Genomic DNA, 20,638 nt, shown 5'->3' with positions numbered 1-20,638 from the left:
TTTGAACAAATTTTTGACATTGTAACCCAAATCCGGAGTTCTACTTTCTATAAGTGATCTTATGCCTCTTTTTTGTTGTTTGAAATTTTTAATGTACTTAAAACCGAGATGGGTTTCCTTGCATATCATTGTTCTGATTTCTAACCATAATTTTCGATTATGTTAAAACCCCAAGTGCCCTTTTTCTCTGCTTAAACCCATAACTCCATTTGCATCGCTTATAATTTCAATTGTTCACCTTTCAACTCAATCTGATATGTCCACACATTCATGAATAAGTCTATTGATCCATCTTTGAAACCTTTCTAATTTGATCTTCGAAATGCCTACTCCCACAAAGGCATAATGTGGTCCACCATTCTGTAAACTTGATACACTTCCATCTTGAGATTTTGAGACTTTCCTTTGTTGGGCATGAAGCATTTATATGGAATTTCATATTTTTAGATCTGATAGGCTAAAACTGAAAACAACTTCTTTGGTTTATGTTCACATGAAAAGAAAAAACCTTTCTCCTTTTATTCTTTGCTGCTTCAAAATGTGTTTGATATACCTACAATGCCTGATGCTTTATTTTCATACTAGTTGTGTATGTTCTTTTTCAGCACACTTGTATTGTATTTATTTGCTACACTTGGCACTTTCAGCTTTATTACTCTATTTGAAACAAAAGGTTTCAAACCTATTTGACTTGTCCCTTTAATGTTCATTTTTTCTGATATTAAAAGCAAAAGGTTTCAAATCAAAATGACTTATCCCTTTAATGCTTTTTCTTTTACATTAAGAATCAGCTACACACAAATGATTCACTCTGTTATGATCATGTTGCACAGGAAACAAACATGTTAATAAAGCATTTATCGTGATTGTTTGCCTTCTCTATTGATGTATGTTTTTATTTTGCTGAGATGAGTAGCATGTTAGGAATGTGAATGTTAGACGAGGTGAGGTGCTCGCATTGCTTAGATCCATTGGATCTAACAACATTTTCTGTGAATGCAGGGGTCGGATGCATGGAAGGAACGTGGTTTGAGGCAGCGAATGGATGGAAGCAGATGCATGCAACTCAGCCAGTCATTACAGGCAATGACTATTGCCCATTGTCTTCTCTCTTTATACTTCTTTCATGTTATTTATTTTGGTAGAGAAGGAATATATATCAATAGATAGGGACTACTCTCATGGTCAAATGTGTGAGAGATTTTACTTTGAGCATCTTTATTTCATGCTTATAAATATCAATTGTACCATGACGGTGAATAATGCAAGGACATTATCTATTATTTCAATATGAATGAAAAGTGATTCTTTTTTGCAATTCTAAGTATAACTTGAGAGTGATAAACATGTATGTTTTTTTGAATTTTAACATGTGTGAAAATTGAGTAATAGGTATGATTGAAGAAACATCAATTTCATACTAGAAAGTATCTCCAAACAATTTATAATGCTACTATCTCTTATCTTTTGGAAAGAGAACATTATTCAAGTTATCTTTTAGTGTTTCCCCAAAGAAAGCTTTGCAAGTGGAAGTAATTTGAATATACCATTCATTTTATCTCCTTGAGGATGCCCCTACAACTATTAATAAAAGATATTTTGTTGAAGTTATAGCTTCATGTTTGTCACACCACTCACCGCTCTTTGCAAGATAGGATAAGCAAGATTGAATCATGATATTATGGGCCTTTCTTGAGTTCACCAATAGTAATCATGTCATCCTCAAACCTTGTTTCTCACTCCTAAGCTTCTCCTAGCTAATCAATCTCACTAGACATGATCATTAAGAAAAAAAATTATGGAGATGGATTTAACAAACAACTCAATAATATCTCCAATGAAAGTTTCAAAATCTTGTTCATTCTTCCAACATTGTAGTTGAATTGCACAATAAACTCTCCCATTGTCTTCTGGTTATCCTTTTTGCAATTGATAGTTGGGCAAAGAGAGTTGATTGTCCTTGAATAGTTTAAATCTGCCAAGAACTTTTTACCCACAATCTCCCAAATTGTGATTGTACAAACCTTAGCAATGTTACTTCCAACCAAAGTCTCAACACAAAAGTTACACTATGGCACTTGTGTATGCCACCCCAAATACTACATGTTGTGGTGAAAGTGGCAATATGATAATCAAGATGTTGTCTATCATCTCCATGTAATTTTGGAAATTGTTTCCTCTGAGCATGTAGAAAGTCATTGTACTCTATAAGTGTGAAGGAACCAATACTAGCTTCCCATAGTAAAGGAAGTGAAGGTAGACCATTATTGTTATTGTCAGTATTGTTGCCCATTGTCTGATAAGGGCCCTTTGTTCAATTCTAAAAATATTTTAATGAATTCAAGAATTGTTGATAAAAAACTACTTTCACTTGAAGATTCTTGACTAAGCTCTTCAAAGCCAAGATTTGAAAGACCTACTTCCCTTCTTGATTAGATGTTATACCTTTTTCATCCACAACACAATGTTTGGTTTTCTTGTAGAAAGATTTACTCGACCTATTTGATTCCCTAGAATCACCTAAATACTGATAGCAATTCAATTTGTCCTTTGCAAGACAACACTAAACCAAATAGTGTTATGCATTTTTATACAACACGCCATTATTGAAGCTCACTGTTTTCTTGAACTTTTGTAATTACAATGATTAGTGGGTTTCATTTTCCATCTAAACCAGACATTAGATGAAGAATGACCACTTTGTACCTCATGTGCAGTATATATTATAGATTAGTATTAGTAATAATAATGAAATCTTTGTCCAATGGGTTTAGCTTGGTTGAAGCAATGAATTCTGAACTTCTCATTGTGGAGACCTTGGGTGAAATCTCAAGAGGGACATCTTTGTAGAATTCTAAGTTGTAACTCTTGGTCTTCCATTAGTTGTATTTGTCTCATTGCAAAAGGTGCATTCTAAGTTGTGATTCTTGGTCTTCCAATTGTTGTTTCTAGTGTGGATGCTTGTAAAAAGCTTGAATAAGCTTGCAAGTCTCATGTTTTTGCTCATAAGGAGCACAAGATTTGTAAACGATTATCAATATTAAAAAAAATGAAATCCTTTACTCTAATTCCAAAGGCTCTATTGATCTTCCTTGCACAATGTTGGCTAGTTCAAATGTTAACCACAAATTAAATTCATCTTTATTGTAATGTCCCCTTTTTGGCATGACCATGATAGTGGATGGATTTAGCATATTATTGGGTTCTTGTAGGCTAATACTGGTGATTAGAGAACCTTGTTGAGGATTATATCTCTGTTTGGTGGGACTTACTATTATAATAAGTCAATGGATGCTTCTGATGAGCTCAGATGAGTTAGAGGAGTTGAATGATGCTCTCAGTTTTTATTTTTGGCTTCTAGTTTGGACTTCAAGAATCTTGGAGAGAGCATCTATTTTTAGTAAGTCACCCCATCAGGTTCACCCATCGTCTTTCTCCATCAAGATCACTCGTGCTGTCAGATTTTGATAATGATGCTTCTTTAGTCATTTTCGGAAGACAGGTGAATTATGATTATTATTTAGTTAAATACACTAAGGTTGTTATTTTTGCTAGTATTGTATATTGGACACCTTAGTGTCAAAGCTCTGTTAGCCGACTGGACGGTCCGGCGGTGTTTTCTGTAGCCGGCGGTGTTTCTGTAGCCGACGGTCCGGCGGTGTTTCTGTATTCTGTAGCCGACGGTCCGGCAGTGTTTCGGTATTCCGTAGCCGACGGTCCGGCAGTAAATAGTTTGTAACGGATAGAATAATTGTGGCCGACGGACTCCTTCAGGAAGGTTCGGCAATAGTATTTATATCCCGTCTGGGATCATTGTAAAATAGATTGAATCTACTATTGCAAATATAATTCTGCTGTTAGAGTTCATTGTCTGTATGTGTTCATTTACTTTACCAGTACGGTAAACATTTGGCGCCGTTGCCTTATGAATCTGGAAGGTGGGAGGAATGAAGATTAATGCCAAATCAGCTTAACAAGGATCGAAATAAGGCGAAGGGAAAAGATGGAATCCGTACTGTGCAAGAGAATTTAATTCTAGCACAGCAAGCCGAACGCCGACGGAGATTCCAGAAGATTACCGACAGAAACCGAAGTGCGAAGGAATTATTGGAGGAGACTCGACAGCGGGTGGAATTGGTGGAAGAAGCACGGGAGGAGTTCTTGAATTTGTGTTCGCCGAGGGAAGAAAATTCAGACGGGAGAGCATTAACTCGCACGGCTCGCAGTGCCGACGGAGCACGAGCGTGGAGTGACCTCTTCGTCCAGGATAGACTTCCGCGGGAAACAATTTCGGAGGATCCTCTGTCTTCACCAAGGGTTGCAGCTGTCGACACCTCTGCTGTGGGGGTGCAGACCGCCGATGTGGGAGTTCAGACTGCTGGTGTGGGAGTCCAGATTGTCGGTGTGGGAGTGCCGACCACTGTAGGAGTGCAGACCTCCAAAGTTATGGCGGGACCCAAAGAAAAATTACCGAAATTTGAAGGCGATGGTACAGCCGACCCCCTCCAACATTGTAAGACATGTGAGACGATCTGGCGGGCAAATGGAATCACAGATGCCGACGAATGGGCCAGGCAATTTCCAGAAACCACCCTACGGGGTGTCGCGATTGATTGGTTTTCGGATATGGATCCGCAAAAGCTGGATACCTGGGATAACATTAAAAAGGAATTCCTGGCGGAATTTAAACTCTTGCGGGATGATAATGAAATTGTAGCGGAGATTTTCAATACCAAACAGGGGAAGCACAAAACTGTCCGTGTCTACACCAGGAGATTAAAAGACTTAATAAACAAAATGGAAAGCAAGCCGGTGGACGGATTGCAGAAAAGATGGTTCGTCGACGGCCTACGCTCGAAGTTGCGGAGGAAAATGAAAATTGTGCCACCATCATCATATGTGGACGCGTATAACAGAGCACTGGACCTTGAAAGTGAGCAGAAGACAAAGAAGAAGAAAACTAGCTCCTCTGATTCGGATGACAACGAGCCTGATGAAGATGATAGTAGCGACAACGAAGGTAGTAGCAAAAAGGTTCGTGCCTTACAGAAGGATATGGTTCGAATGATGAAGGAGTTTAAAAACATGCAGAAGGAGCCAAAAGGTAGTGAACTGTGGTGTGCGGAATGTAAGACCGACGGTCATACTAAGGGATCGTGTCCGAAGAACCAATTCTGTGACATCTGTCAGATCATGGGCCATTCGACAAAGGACTGTCCCTTTAACATGAAGACTAGAGGATCTCCGCAGGTGTTTCTCACATAGGAGGCTTCCCCGTTGGGTAGTAGCGGAAACACGAATACCATCGGTGCTACATCCGGAGGATACAAGAATAATAACAGAGGGCAAAATAATAACAATAATAACAATAATAATGGGAGCCGAAGTCGAACTCAGTATGATGCAAATGGACGGCCGATCGTTCAATGCCGAGCGTGTAATTTGTGGGGTCATTTTGCGCGAGATTGTACAATGGCAAACACACCGAAATTATTATGCAGATGGTGTGGACCTGGCGATCACAAAGATTCCAAGTGTCCAAAGGCTGGAGTAAACTTGATCACTGTTGGCACGGATGTAGAGGAGGTTCTGGCAATTACACGAAGGCAAGCGGAGGAAAAGAGAAAAGTGGGGGAAGCGCAAGCGGACATTGCAAAGGCATCATCGGCGGGAACATCTCAGTTGAAGGATATCACCGGCACCTTGGCAAGGAACTTCGTAGAACAAAACATTGTACGACAGATCTTACAAACGGAGATACCAGTCAAGATAAGTGACCTTCTCACAATGCCCTAGTTACGGACGGCTATTCTGAATCATACACCGTTTTCGAAAACACCGGAGGACACAAGAAGGAATAGTAGGGAAGTGATGACAACAGACCCAATGCTGCTGGCACTCACCTCCGGACGGCACCCGGTGGTCGTCGAGATGGGGATTTTGGGAAATGTTTTGACAGAGACAATTGTTGACGGAGGGTCCGGCGTGAATGTATTGCCGGAGGATACTTGGAAGAAGTTGGGAAAGCCGACGCTGTGGCCACCTGCATTTCAGTTGCTCACGACAGACCAACATGGAATCAAACCGTTGGAAATTCTGAAAGCGCAACCGATAACAATTGGTACGCAACCATTTTTATTGTATTTTGTGGTTATTCCATTGAAAGGAAAAGGATATGATGCTATTCTGGGACGGGATTGGTTGGTGCAAGCAAAAGTAAAGCATGACTGGAAACGAAATACCCTATCAATGGAGCGCGGAGGCAAAAGATTCATAATTGACCTGCACACGCAAATGGTTGGTGAGGAGGCAGCATTATCAGATTCTGACAGTGAAGGCGAGAGTGATGATGAAGGAAAGAGGAGAATGGAACCGGATGAAGGAGTATTGAGACTTGACGGAGGATCGAATGACGATGACCTGGACTCAGTGAATGGCCTTTACCACTGGCAGATAGAAGACTACGAACTCTTTCCGAGTTGTAATATGCTAAGGGTCGACGAAGATGAGAAAAAGGAGGAAAACGAATGTCTGGAGGAATGCAGGGAAGTGGAAGAAGGAAAAGCTGCCATGGCTAAAGCTGAGGGAAAGAACATACAGTCTGAACACAGAAAAACGAAAAATCCCATTCTCCGGTACATGGTGAATGGATCACGCGGAAGGAAAAGGTTACACCGCAGCATAAATTTAGTGGAAGGGCACCGACAGCAAGGAAATAATCCAGTTGCGCGACGACTACAGGCACAGTGGGCGACGGGGGTGGCACAGAACAAACGTAAGGTGTACGACGGCCAAAATGAAACCAAAGTGAAAAAGTTTAAGGGAAAAAGTTTAAGGGCAGATGGGTTGGACCATATCAAATTCGGAAGGTCGGCGACAATGGAGCGATCAGATTATCAACTTTGGACGGGCAAAAGGTACCTCCGGCAGTCAACAGATCCAAATTCAAAATATATGGTGCTAGGAAGACTCCATCGCTGTCACAAGATGGCCAGCTGACTCCGTCGTCATTGCAGAATGGCGACGCCTGGAGGCAAAATGGAGGCAGACAGACAGACCCGCGGGCTGAAAAGTCCCGCGGGCAACTATTGTTCGTGGGCAGACAAGCCCCGCGGGCAACTATTGTCCGTGGGCAGGGAACCGGAGGTCCCCGCGGACAGTCTGTCCGCGGGTTATTAAAAGCCCCGCGGGCAGATGTCCGCGGGCTTAACATTTTATAAACCCTCGCTCAATTAGCCACGGGTAGAAAAAGAAAGACCCGCGAGTAGAAAAAGAAAGACCGCAGGTGAAGACAGAAAAGCCGCGGGGAGAACAGAAAGGCCGCAGGGAGAACAGGAAGGCCACAGGCGACGAAGTTGTGGTTGCGTCTGGCGGAGTTTTTTAAATTGCCGCGAAGTGGTTTCTGGCGGAACTTTGTCGTCGTCCAACCAGATCCTGGGGTTGTTGTTGCGGGTCATTGCCATGGGAAGAATTGATCTATAGCAGTTGTGCAGGTTTCAATTCATGATTTGCCCTATGCTCATCCGTGGAGGTTGTTTTCATCTCTTGCTGATTGTGAGCATGGTAGCAAACATTATTTTCCGGCGGAGAGTGTGCTTGTAATGAACGGAGGATACTTATTTACCAATAAAAAAATTTAAAAAAAAACGACGACAAAATCAAGTTGTTCAAAATGAGTGACAGATGATGCCAAAGGGAAGGGGACACATCCGTGGTTGCCAGAAAGAGTGCAGAATCGGCAGATAATGACAGAAATGGTGTGTTCCGTGCATTTTTGTGTGGGTTTCGAAGTGCTAATTTGGTCTTGGCGGCGAGGGGCGCTGCCCCTCGACCCCGCCCTGTACCCCGCGGGGGCGCTGCCCCTCGACCCTGCCAGGGGCGTTGCCCCCTGGACCCCCAGTCGTTGCGGATATCAGTTGTGGGAGTTTGACCAGTTGAGAAGAGCTGAAGTTGCTGCAGACATGGACTTTCTATGTACCAGAGGCAGTGGGAGCAGGTGTGGCTGTGAGGCTGTCTTGGTGGATGCGTAGAGAGCTCGGGAGGAGCTGATCATCCAGTTGGAGGCAGTGCAACGACACTTGGCTCAGGGTACCGAGGAATTGGAAACAAAGAAAGCAGCACAGGTGGCTATCAAGGTCAACTTGAGGAGATAGTATTGTGTTAGCAAAGGCTCCAGATGTAACGGGATGAACGTGGAAGTGATGTGACAGAAGAAGATTTTTCTTGTTGTAGTCACTCTGATGATATATTTTGTTTGTTAATTTGTCTCAGATATTTTGTCAGTCGTCAAGAGACGACTTTTCTTTTTGGGGGGGATGGTGTTAGCCGACTGGACGGTCCGGCAGTGTTTTCTGTAGCCGACGGTCCGGCGGTGTTTCTGTAGCCGACGGTCCGGCAGTGTTTCTGTAGCCGACGGTCCAGCGATGTTTCTGTATTCTGTAGCCGACGGTCCGGCGGTGTTTCTGTATTCTGTAGCCGACGGTCCGGCGGTGTTTTGGTATTCCGTAGCCGACGGTCCAGCGGTAAATAGTTTGTAACGGATAGAATAATTGTGGCCGACGGACTCCTTCGGGAAGGTTCGGCAATAGTATTTATATCCCGTCTGGGATCATTGTAAAATAGATTGAATCTACTATTGCGAATATAATTCTGCTGTTAGAGTTCATTGTCTGTATGTGTTCATTTACTTTACCAGTACGGTAAACAAGCTCGTTGGAACTAGGTTGAAGAGTTTTAAATGTGATCATGAAGACTCTTGGTGTTCAGTGTGAAGAAGAAAAATTTGCATTGAAATGTTATAAATATAATACCTTGCAAGGATCACTCATTCTATTGCTTATATTATTTGATAACTTGTTTGGAGAAGGGCTAGAAACAAGGGCTTCAACATTGTTGGAGAATTGTGAATTCTTCACCATTTCAGCCCTTTCAATTTGTGAAACGCCAAGTAAATTGTGTTCTATCTACTGAGTATTGGTCTGAGATTTATCTGAGGATTGAATGGTGTTGTAGTATACCATTCAATTAATTATCTGACTGCGTTTTGGAGAGGGACTGGAATGAGTTTCACAGTTTCATAACTGTTTCAATGCTTCTGCAGATTTGGATGCCATTTTGAGGAGTTTTCACAAGGCACCGATTCAATTTCTGGTCTGCAATTCGAACCACGACTGGAAGGGTTTGTGCTGAGAATTATTTCATATATTGTTTGCTAAATTGGTTGAAGAAGGGTTGGTTTCAGCTGGAACTTATATTTCTGCAATTCCTACCAGCATTGGATGATTTATCATACCATATTAAGGACCTACATTCACTATACTAGAACTGCATTCACTGTTATTGGAGCTGCATGGGGTTTGATAGCAGCAATACATTCTGAATATTGGTTGCGATCTGCTATAGGGTATTGGTGAGGAATTTCGAACAAGCTGCAAATTATCTTTCAATCCAGACATCCAATGTGAACCCTCAAGACTACAAGGTTCTTTCTATAGACTAAATTATTGTAGATGAGCATTTGAAATTGTGAATATTTTGCAATCTAAATAATAGCAATAAAGTTGGTGATCCAAAGTTAGTCATTACTTTGTATTCTACATTTTATCATTTCATTATATTTGGAAAGAGTTGAGACCAAAAACAAACTCTTGCATACACACAAAAATCAGAACTTGACTTTGTCTGTGAACTGTTTGACGAAATGTCAAACAAGCGAAATTGGATTTTGAGGCTAGAGCCAGCAGGCCACTTTATTTTTATCTTGTTTTTTAAATACTATCATTAGCATGCATTTGTTTCTATTTGAATGTATCAGTTTATAGATTGCATATAAATATTATAATATTTGTTTTAATTTATTTAGGACACCTTTTATAAGAAACACACAAGAACATATTCTATAGATGGTATCAAAAAACATAATAATCAACTTCACTGGATCAACTCGGAACAGGTAATACCAACCTGCAATCATACTAGTAAAAATTCCAATAGCAGTGTTCCTTTCTGGGATTTTCTGCAAGTATTTCTCTTCATGCGATTTATGAATGATGCTCCTTGATGGCAAACCAAAGGATGACACCTTAGCACGCTTGCTTGACATTCTAATAGTCTTTTTAATTCCTTCAATAAAATCAAGTAATTAAATTTAATATGAGGTCAAAATCATGTGCACTGATTGAAAGGCTATTGTTATTACTAATGCATAGATCTGATATTACAAATCACCGTTAACAGAGACTTCAATGAGAATTTTACCAACACTCGACACTTATTTCAAGAATCAAGCTATCAAATTGTCCACATTTTATCAAATTTTGTTTTTCATTTGATGTGTACTTAAACATATCTATACAACATGAAAAGAGAAATGCAAACCTTTGATGCTGCCATACAAAATATATTGAGGAATAGTATATATTTCAAAAATACTAGTAGAAAATAGTAAAATAAAGTCGAAACTCAAAAACAAGAATAAGAGAAGAGTACCAAGTTCATTTTGAGCATGTTGTTTCCTTGTACAACCTCTTCATATCAAAAAGAAAGCTAGCACCCTGCAAAAGCTACCATGACTCTCCACTATCATATTTGTGATGATCTAGGTCATAAAAGAGATTTCCTTTGGCTAACAATGCATTTATGATATGGAAAAGGACAGATGAGAATTAGGTCTGTTAAATACGCTCACAAGGAGTAGGTTTTGGTTTCCATATGAATCATCAAAGGTAATTCTATTTGATAATGAGTTTGTTGTGTCTGAGGCCATCGAAAAAACCATATGAAACAAATGATGATTCTTTAAGTATGAAGACTAGTATGGAGACAACGATTGTAGTTTATGGTGAGGCATGTTGATATCCCATCAAAAGAGCTGAAAGAAAGTTCACCAAAACCATGCATAATTATTGTTATTATAGCTATGTTTATTCACGAAAAGACATCATCCATTATCTTATATACCAATTAACACTTTGAAAGGTAGTTGTATATAGAAAGATTTTGCAAGATGTGACATACCTTGCTTTCCATGTAGTAACTTTGAATTATCCCTTGAGCATATGATCGTACTAATTCCACACTTCCAAAGTTCAACTACAGAAGCCATCTAAATTTTGAAAGAAAAATAGAATGTAGGCGACTGATTGATTTAGATGCATGTACCTGTGGAAAAATAAGGCATCCTATTCTTAGAAAATTGCCAAGCTACATCCACCCAACTTTCAGATACATCCAAAATAATCAAGAAATGCAGTATGTAATGTGAACATGTACTTATTGTTTTAGTGGAAAACAGTTCACAGGAGGGACAGAAAAATAACAAAATGGACTCTATAGCATGCAAATAACACTAAAACATATCAAGTGTATATGTAAGATACCAAAATCGAAACCTATGACCAAATTTCTGCTTCAACATATGCTTTTTAGCATAGCATACATCACAATTCCTTGAATTTAATAATACTAAAAAGGATTGCAAAGCATTCCAAGATGGGTATCATATGCTTGACGTCCAACTTTGTAGATTACTAAAGACATTACATATTACTAGAATTTGTTATTTATCAATTGTAGTGAAATTTACCTATTGGCTTCCAAGCCTAGTGTGCTACTCAAATTTATCTATTAGTTTCCAATTATAGTGAGTTTGACCACAGTTTTAGCCCATGCTCCTTTTTCCTATAGTTTTCATATAATCAAAGGTAAACTTCTACAAATGTACAATCATGAATTAAAAATGTAGACTGAGAAGCTATATACCACTATACAGTCCTATTCTACATAGTGGAAGGTTGTATAACTGTACTTTAATTGCATGATACAAGATTGTGCTAAGGCACATTTATGTATCTTATGTTCAAACGATGATATTGGTAATTAATGCTTGACTAAGTTGCCAAATCAGATTCAGGTACAAATACATGGGTATAGTACATTGATATGATAACTGCGATGAGTGGGGATAACACTAGTACCAGTAACATATTAAAACATGAATATGTGTATTTGCAACCTTAAAACAGGAATCAAATTAAAATACCACATATTATATATATGTCAAACCCACACTAAGAATAATGTAGCCAACCTTGTTCTTAATGATTTTATTACCATTCAAAAATGTTCTCTATTTTAACTCTATTAAAATGGGTCTGTCAGTGTGATTATGTATTTAAATCCTTATGGATTGTGGAAAAAGGTGAAAGACATATGATTGAAAAAAACAAAGTAAACAAACACAAGCCCTTTGAGAGAACATAATGACAAAGTCATGAGTAATCATTATTTCCTCAAAAAATATGTTTTCCCTACACCAATGGTCCAAACCAGCATTACAGGACTTGGGGAGTCCCGAGGTGAGGTGGGAATTCTAAGGCACATTGCCTCTGGACTTGGACTCAGCTGAGGCTTGACTGACTCGCTGAGGCAGCTACCTCGGATGACTTGCCAAGTCCCGTCAAGCTACCTTGGCCGGCGAGTAGCATCCATAAACTGACAAAAAACAATTTTTTAATGATTTTTTTTAACGTTTGTAAAGCATGACTAAGACCTAAAAAGGTCATTCTATCACTTGCAAACACAAAGAATAGAGAAATAAGAGTTGAGGGAAGAGTATTGGGCTTTTGGGAGATAGATTAGCAAATCGGTAGGATCTCTTCTATTGGTTGTTGATTGTTTGTGCCACTTTGTAGCTTGCATCTAAGCATTGAGAGGAGTTAAAAGAAGCATTTGGAGGAGGCTTCTTCAAACTTGAGTTATATTTCCATTTCTAGAGAAAATTTGAAGAGGTAAGATACATTTTTCTTTTTGTTATTTTGCAAATTTTTTTTACATTCATGAATCTTTTTTTATTTGCATTTGTTTGGACTCTTTAGAATTTTTCCATTTTATGCTGATGAAAAACTTAAAAAGTAAGCAACCCGAGTGTTCATAAATTTGATTTTCTATATTCTAGATGCTTATTTTTTTATTTATGGTATACTGCAGCAATAACAACATTGCGTCTCAACCTAAGGGTAGTGGAACGAGGCCTAAAACTAAACCTGATGTTGAGCCTACTACAGTAGCAAGGTATAGGCTTGGAAACATGTCATTCCTCGCCATAAAAAAAAGGAGTTATGACATGTTGGCATTGTATGGTAACATATAATGGGGGAGGCATTAGTAGATTGAAATATCACCTTGCACATATATCTAGGTGTGATATCAAAGCATGCAAGGCAGTATCCCAAGATGTTATGCATGATATGCAAGCTCCTTAGGGGAATCTCAAGAGAAGAATGAAAAAAAAACAACAAGAAGAGATGGCACAATTAGCTGGAATTAGAAGTGTAGTGGGCTCTTCAAATTATCATGGACATGGTCACCCTCCAGTTCCACCTACTAGTACTATTGTATCTCAGAGTGTGAGCATTGAGCCTTGGGTGCATAAGCAAAGATTCTCACTTGATTCCATCTTTGTTCCATGCACAACTTCAAGTGCACAACCATCACTTGAGAGCATGGCTTGGGAATAAGGAGAAGCATGAGCAAGCAAAGTTGGCACTTGGAGATTTTTTCTTCTACAACAACCTTCCATTTAATGCAGCAAGGTACTTCTTATTGTAATTTTTAATTTGTATGTCTTCTCTTGCTTTCAAGACACAAGAATTTGTATGTCTTATTTCTCATACTAGTAATTTAGTAAGTATGCTTATTAGTTATTTGTTTATTTAATTTGTATTAGGTCCCTTATTGGCAAATTACCATAGATGTTACTGTTTGTGGTCCGGGGTTCAAAGCCCCTAATAATGAGTTAAAAGGTCCTATTTTAGCCCATCAAGTTGCTGATGTAAAAGTTGAAATTGAGGAGCAGCGTAAAGTATGGGCCACAAAGGGTTGTACCATCATGATCAATGGTTGGATTGATAGAAGAAATAGAACACTGTTGAATTTTCAAGTCTCCTCATTAGGTAATTCAATATTGTACTTATAAAGTTAGAAGTTAATAAGTTAGTAGTAAATTGATTGATCATTGTAATTGTACGAAATTGCTTTATTTTTTCTTAGGGTCCACAGTGTTTTTGAAATCAATTGATGCCTTCAAGAAGACCAAAATGTTGAGTATCTTTCTAAAGTAATAGAGGAAGTGTTGAAGGAGGTGGGTGAGGAGAACGTGGTGCGAATTGTGACTAATAATGCAACAAATTATGACTTATTTTGGACACTTGTGCTGCCCATTTCCTTGACCTCATGTTGGAGGATCTAGGTTAAATTCCTTGGCTAAAAAGATGTGTAGAGCAAACAAGGAATGTTTGTAAATTCATATATAATCATGCTTGGGTCTTCAACCTTATGAGGAAACACAAAAAGAAAAAAGAGTTGTCTCATCCAACAGTCACTAGATTTGCAACAAATTTTCTCACATTGCAATCTTTTCTGAAGGCAAAGGCTAGTTTGAAAGGCATGTTTGTATGTGATGACTAGACAAGTCCATCATATGCAAAGCTCAATGCAATGGATGAAGTGGTTGATCGAGTTTTTGATGAGAGTGGCTTTTGGAAACCCACCAAGGAGATTATGGAGGTAATTTTCCTTTTTGAGGTCATTTCTGTTTCATTTCACTATTTTTGTTAAAGTTTTAAACACTCGTTTATATTGATTTTTTAAGGAAAAATTGAAGCTTAATGTTTTGTTTCTCACAATAATTGCAGTTCGTAGAGCTTCTCTGATGCGGGAGCATCCTTGGTTGGCTAGGAGTCCTGCATGTTGGTCTGGTTTAACCTTAGAGTTGGAGGACTCAGTCAAAGAATGAAGTGTGACTCGGTCGATACTGAGTTGTTTTGGTTGTTGTGTTAACTGAGTGACTCAGTTAATGAAGACATTTGGCGATGTGTTTTGGAACTCAGCGTACACTGGGAGCTCAATTCGTACTACGGGGCTCAATTATGCTTGGTTGTTGTATTGACCAAGTAGCTCTGTCAACGAAGGGGCTCAGTTGCTTCTAGAGGACTAAGCACATATTGGTGCTCGATTAGTGAAGGAACTCGGTTAGGTCTGGTGGAATATTGACACTCTACATGGTTTTCTCTGACACTCGGTTTGGTCTTGGTCCCTGTGGTGCTCAAGTTGTCTAAGAGCCAACTTTTGGCATTTAATTCGTGTATAGGTGTTTAATGTGTTGCAGCTGACTTGTGGCTTGCATGGGTATTTAATGTAAGGGTTTATTTCAATTTGTAGTGGGCTAGCCCGACTTGTGCCTTAGTTGGGTATAAGTAGGGGGTCTTGTGGAGTCTTTTGTAATTGTCATCCAGCTTGAAGAAGAGGACAAAGTGTAGGAGCGAACTTTGAAAGGCTAGTAGTTGAGGCTTGGCAAATTAGGAGATTGCTTGGTGGGCTTGCGAGAAAAAGTTGAGATTTCCTTCGAGTTTTCTACCAGAGTGTAAATTTGGACTAGCTAGAATTGAGTTGGATCTTGAGGGATCTTGTAGAACTGATTTTGTTGTAATTGCTATTGTATTTGGCCAACCCAGTAGGCCTTACAGCTAGACAAATTGCATGTAAATAGTTATACTTTATGAACAAAGAGTTGCATTTGGTATCAGATTGTGTATCTTGTGTTGTGTTTCCACTGTGTGGTTATTTGCAGGGATCCAGATTACCTTCAGTAGGGGTACCCTCAGATTCTCACTACATCACGTAGTATCAAATCTTAGTTGTTCCTGAGTGTGTGGACCGAGCGCCAAAGTTGAGGCAGTTTGCACCAAGACTTGGGTGAAGGCTAGAAGAGAAGGTTGATCTTGTGGAGCTGATTGATCTTCTAAATTTGTGGATTTATTGCCTTGGGTTTGCAAAGGATCTTGGGATATGCCTCCAAGAAGATTGGACCCTAGGGCGATTGATGATCTTAGTGATGTTGTGGAAGAAAGGGTCTCAGAGAACATTAAAGCAGAATTCAAATCTGAGATGACATTGATGAAGAGTGATATGATTGTTGAAATTATGAGTGCTTTAGGTAGTGTACCTAGGCATGCAAGTACTGAAGATGGTTATGTCTAAGAGGTTGCTAAAGACTTTGAAGTTGATGGGTCGAGTGGTGAGGACAGAACTGATCATGTGGAGAGACCTATGGGAAATAGGGCTAGTCAATTTGCTAGACTTGGATCTCAATTGAAGTTGAAGCATAAGATGGAGGTTTCGAATTTCTCAGGTACTTTGACTCCTGAAGACCTGATTGATTGGATTGGTGAATTAGAAGACTACTTTGAGCTTGAGGATATTGAAGATCCACTTAGAGTAAGGTTAACACAAACTAAGTTGAATGGACATGTTGCTCTTTGGTGGAAAGAATTGCAAAGAGATAGAGAGGAGGGTGAAATGAAGCTCACTAGATGGAGGTTGATGGTAACTAAGTTGAAGGCTAAGTTCATTCCTATTGATTGTGAACTTGAGTTGTTCAAAAGGTTGTAGAATTTGAAATAGAAAAATATGTCTATGAAAGATTATACCAAGGAGTTCTACAAGTTGACTTTTCGGTCTAGGCATAGAGATTTGTCAAATGAGAAGGTAGCTCGGTACATATATGGTTTGAGATTCAATATATAAGAAGAGGTTGGTATGTTCAAGATTGATTCGGTTGAGGATGCTTATCAGTATGCCCTAAAGGCAGAAGATAAGTTGAAAAGGAAAAGTCAAGGTAATGCTAGAGGGAAGCAGAAGAAGGATAGCTCAGCGAAAGCCAAACCAAGTGAAGAAGATGAACCAAAATTTGTTGATCAGAAGAGAAGGACAGGTAGAGGTGATTTTAAGGATACTTGCTACAAATGTGGAGAAGTGGGACATAGATTTTATGAATGGCCTAAGGTTGGTGACAGAAGAGTTGTTGTTGTTAACAAGGTTGAAGGCCATGACAGTCATCTTGAGCAAAGAGAGAATTTGCTAGTTCGGCGAGTATTGTTGGTTAGAGGACGCTAGATTCTAGTCAAAGGACTAGTTTGTTAGGACTCGTTGTAAGCTTGGTGGTAAAATATGCATTGTGATTGTGGATGGTGGTAGTACAGATAACCTTGTTGCTGAGGAGATGGTTCAAAAATTTGATTTTAAAAGAATGAGACATCCTTATCTTTATAGGATTGGATGGTTGCAAGGTGAGCATGCTTTGGAAGGAGGGAACAATGACAACTATGTTACTTGGTAGACCTTGGCAGTATGATTGCAAGGTTGTGCATGATTGTGTCAAGAATGTATTTTCAATTGTGAAAGGTGGCAGGAAGCATTCCCTGATTCCTTTGCAGAATGAAGAGCTCGGTAGGAGGAACCTGAGTATTGACAGCCAAGTTGAGTTGGCAGATTCTAAGAGGGTTAGAGATCAATGTGGAAGGCACACCTATGGAACACCGAGGATGGATGTGAAGAAGCAGAGGAAGGTCAAGGGAAAGAGTGTACAAGTTGAGGATGTGGATGTGTATGTGAAGAACCAATTTGAGATTTATGTGTTGAATCCCAAAAGATGTTCTTCCAACTATTGAGAACATATTTTTGAACCTAGGGTGTCTGATGTAGGAGCATCCTTGGTTGGCTAGCAGTCCTGCATGTTGGTATGGTTTCACCCTTGGAGTTGGAGGATTTAGTCAAAGAATGAAGTGTGACATGGTTGATACTGAGTTGGTTTGATTGTTGTGTTAATCGAGTGACTCGGTTAATGAAGACATTTGGCGATGTGTTTTGGTACTCAGCATACACTAGGAGCTTGGTTCATACTACGAGGCTCGGTTATGCTTGGTTGTTGTATTGACTGAGTGGCTCGATCAATGAAGGGGCTCGGTCGCTTCTGGAGGACTCGGCACATACTTGTGCTCGGTCAATAAAGGAATTCGATTAGGTCTAGTGGAATGCTGACACTCGGCATGGTTTTCTCTGGCACTCGGTTTGGTCTTGGTCCCTGTAGTGCCCAAGTTGTCTAAGAGCTGACTTTTGGCATTTAATTTGTGTATAGGTATTTAATATGTGTTGTAGCAAACTTGTGGCTTGCATGGGCATTTAATGTAAGGGTTTATTTTAATCTATATTGGGCCAGGCCAACTTGTGGCTTAGTTGGGTATAGGTAGAGGGGTCTTGTGGAGTCTTTTGTAATTCTCATCAAGCTTGGAGAAGAGGATGAAGTGTAGGAGCGAACTTTGAAAGGCTAGTAGTTGAGGCTTGGCAAATCAGGAGATTGCTTGGTGGGCTTGCGAGCACAAGTTGAGATTTCATTGGGGTTTTCTACCAGAGTGTGGATCTGGACTAGCTAGGATTGAGTTGGATCTTGAGGAATTTTGCAAAACTGATTTTGCTGTAATTGCTATTGTATTTGGCCACAACCCAAAGGGCCATACAACCGGATACATTGCATGTAAGTAGTTATATTTTATGAACAAAGAGTTGCATTTGGTATCAGATTGTATATCTTGTGTTGTGTTTCTATTGTGTGGTTATTTGCAGGGATCCAGATTACCTCTAGTAGGGGCACCCTCAGATTCTCGCTGCATCACTCTCATTGTTATCCTAAGGATTGTTGATGGAGAGAAGCCCTTAATGGGTTACATTTATGAGGGCATGGATAGGGCAAAAAAGGTCATTCGGGCTTTTTATGCAAAGAATTGAGATAAATATGATCCCATATGGAATGTCATTAATAGGTGATGACACAATCTACTCTATAGGCCTTTACATCCAACTGCCCACTTTCTTAATCCAGCATAACAATTCAGCCCAGATTTTAAGCCTAATGAAGAGGTGTTGACTGGCCTCTATGATTTTATAAAGAGAATGTCACATGATGAAAGTATTGGAACAGCTATAGTCTATGAGATAGAGATGTATAAGAAAGCACAAGGAGACCTATTTGCACGAGACGTATGCAAGGAAAATCATACAAAGCTGATGCCTGGTAAAAATCTATGATTCTAAATTTTAGTTTCTAATTTTTTTACCAGTTACCACTTTAGAATCTAGAATCTAGATTGATAAAGTCAAAGTTATAGAACTGATTTAATATTTTCTTGTTTCAGATATATAATGGGAGATGTTTGACTCTAAGGTGCCAAAGCTACAGAGAATTGTAGTTCATATCTTGTGTTAAGTAACATGGATCATTTTTTGCAAATGTACTAACATGGCCATTGTAATTGATGTATTCCAACTGCAAATTTGAACCTCATATAAATATGAGAGGAGACATGTCTCTGTGATTTAATCATCATTAATTAATAATAATATATTAACAAAAATAATAATATGTATGACAATATATATATTATATACAATAATATATATTATTTGACATGGATAAGTATATATACGAAATGATGATTTACCAATAACAATAATGTATCTCAGATCGAATCAATCTAATTGAAGCTACAACCTTAACACTCCCTCTTAGCTAGAGAGGATTTGTAGAACACATTATGCTCTCAAATATACAAAGAGATATCATCTCAGTATGATATTCCTAGAATGGCATATTTAACGATACAACATAAATCCATCAACTTAGATGTTATCTTTCAATATAATCGGAAGTATGATTCAACAAGAAATACCAATCATATGATATTCATCATATGTATGAATCTTTTGGTATGTGCATTGGCATCAAATCCTTGACGCCTACCAAAAGAATATGTTTTATCCTAGAAGGATATGAGATATCTAATTTTTGGCACTCTAGGACAACGTAACAAGAAATCACAATGTCATGGTCTCTATCATGACAAGTATAATGATCTCTAACACTCTAGGACAATAGCTTAATGAAGTTTGATCATGATACATTCATTATCATGACTTCCAGCACTCTGGGACAACAACTTAATCAAGTTAGTCATGATAACAGGTCTACCATTTATAAGATTGTCAACTTACAATGGTTACCTTCTGTTTATATATGTCAATGAAAGATTGTCACCTTTCATTACATATCATATGCGAAATAGTGACCACCATGAACCAAGTCAGAGGGTGGTACAAAGGCTTTCACTTCAATTCTCTATTACAAAGAAGAATGCATTACAAGGAATTTCACTTCGAACTTTTCCCTTATAGAGAAGAAATCACACTTCAAATTCCTCCCTCTGAACAACAATCATTGGAAGTCAAGTCCTCTAGATACTCCCTTAGAGCTCTCTTCGCCTAAGGATGCCTGTCCAACTCCCTCTGAACCTAATATCGATCTTCCTAACTTGTTGGTGATAAGTCATTACTTCCTCATTATGTACATAGAGGTAGGCCTATCAAAATCATGCAGTCAGACTCCCTCTTAATATAGAAGTATACTTATAATCTAAGTCATAATCACGGGTTACTCTATTTCTCTCTTATGTGCCTTTTAAAAGTTGTCCGTTGGCATTATTCCTCGTCAGTGTTGGTTCATAATGCTTGAGTAATGGAATTCGGGTACAATATAGATTTTCCAGTGCCTTCAGAAGTTGGTGTTACATCTATTGTGGTATGTTTCAATATTCAAAGCGATGTTCTTCTAAGTTATTATAATCTCAATAATAGTATACATTTTTACTTCTGAGATTTGTATGCGATGCTCAATATTGAGCAATATTCTATGTGTATTCTATTAAAGCAAAGGATTTAGTCTTACCTCGAGCGCTCTTTTCGCTCATTC

At 39.0% G+C, this 20,638-nt stretch overlaps 1 protein-coding gene across 3 annotated transcripts in view; it reads right to left on the bottom strand.

The window, feature by feature from the left end:
• The window catches only part of CCDA (cytochrome c biogenesis protein family), a 197,168-nt gene that overhangs the window by 129,511 nt on the left and 47,019 nt on the right, over nucleotides 1-20,638 (bottom strand). For 2 of the 3 annotated variants that reach the window (XM_089831872.1, XM_089831873.1), the window contains exons 2-3: nucleotides 11,017-11,160; nucleotides 9,964-10,122 (exon numbers count right to left, since the gene is read on the bottom strand). In XM_089831872.1, the coding sequence (XP_089687998.1) occupies nucleotides 9,964-10,122; nucleotides 11,017-11,104 (247 nt within the window). In that variant the 5' untranslated portion in view covers nucleotides 11,105-11,160. The remainder of the gene's footprint in view (nucleotides 1-9,963; nucleotides 10,123-11,016; nucleotides 11,161-20,638) is intronic. The other variant, XM_089831874.1, reaches the window with a different exon arrangement.

The sequence above is a fragment of the Cupressus sempervirens genome, chromosome 5 (genome assembly GCF_028749045.1).
Source record: "Cupressus sempervirens isolate cs-2001-9-10 chromosome 5, ASM2874904v1, whole genome shotgun sequence".
NCBI lineage: Eukaryota > Viridiplantae > Streptophyta > Pinopsida > Cupressales > Cupressaceae > Cupressus > Cupressus sempervirens.
The sequence above is the reverse complement of the archived record's forward strand: the minus strand, read 5'-3'. Positions and strand labels throughout refer to the sequence as shown.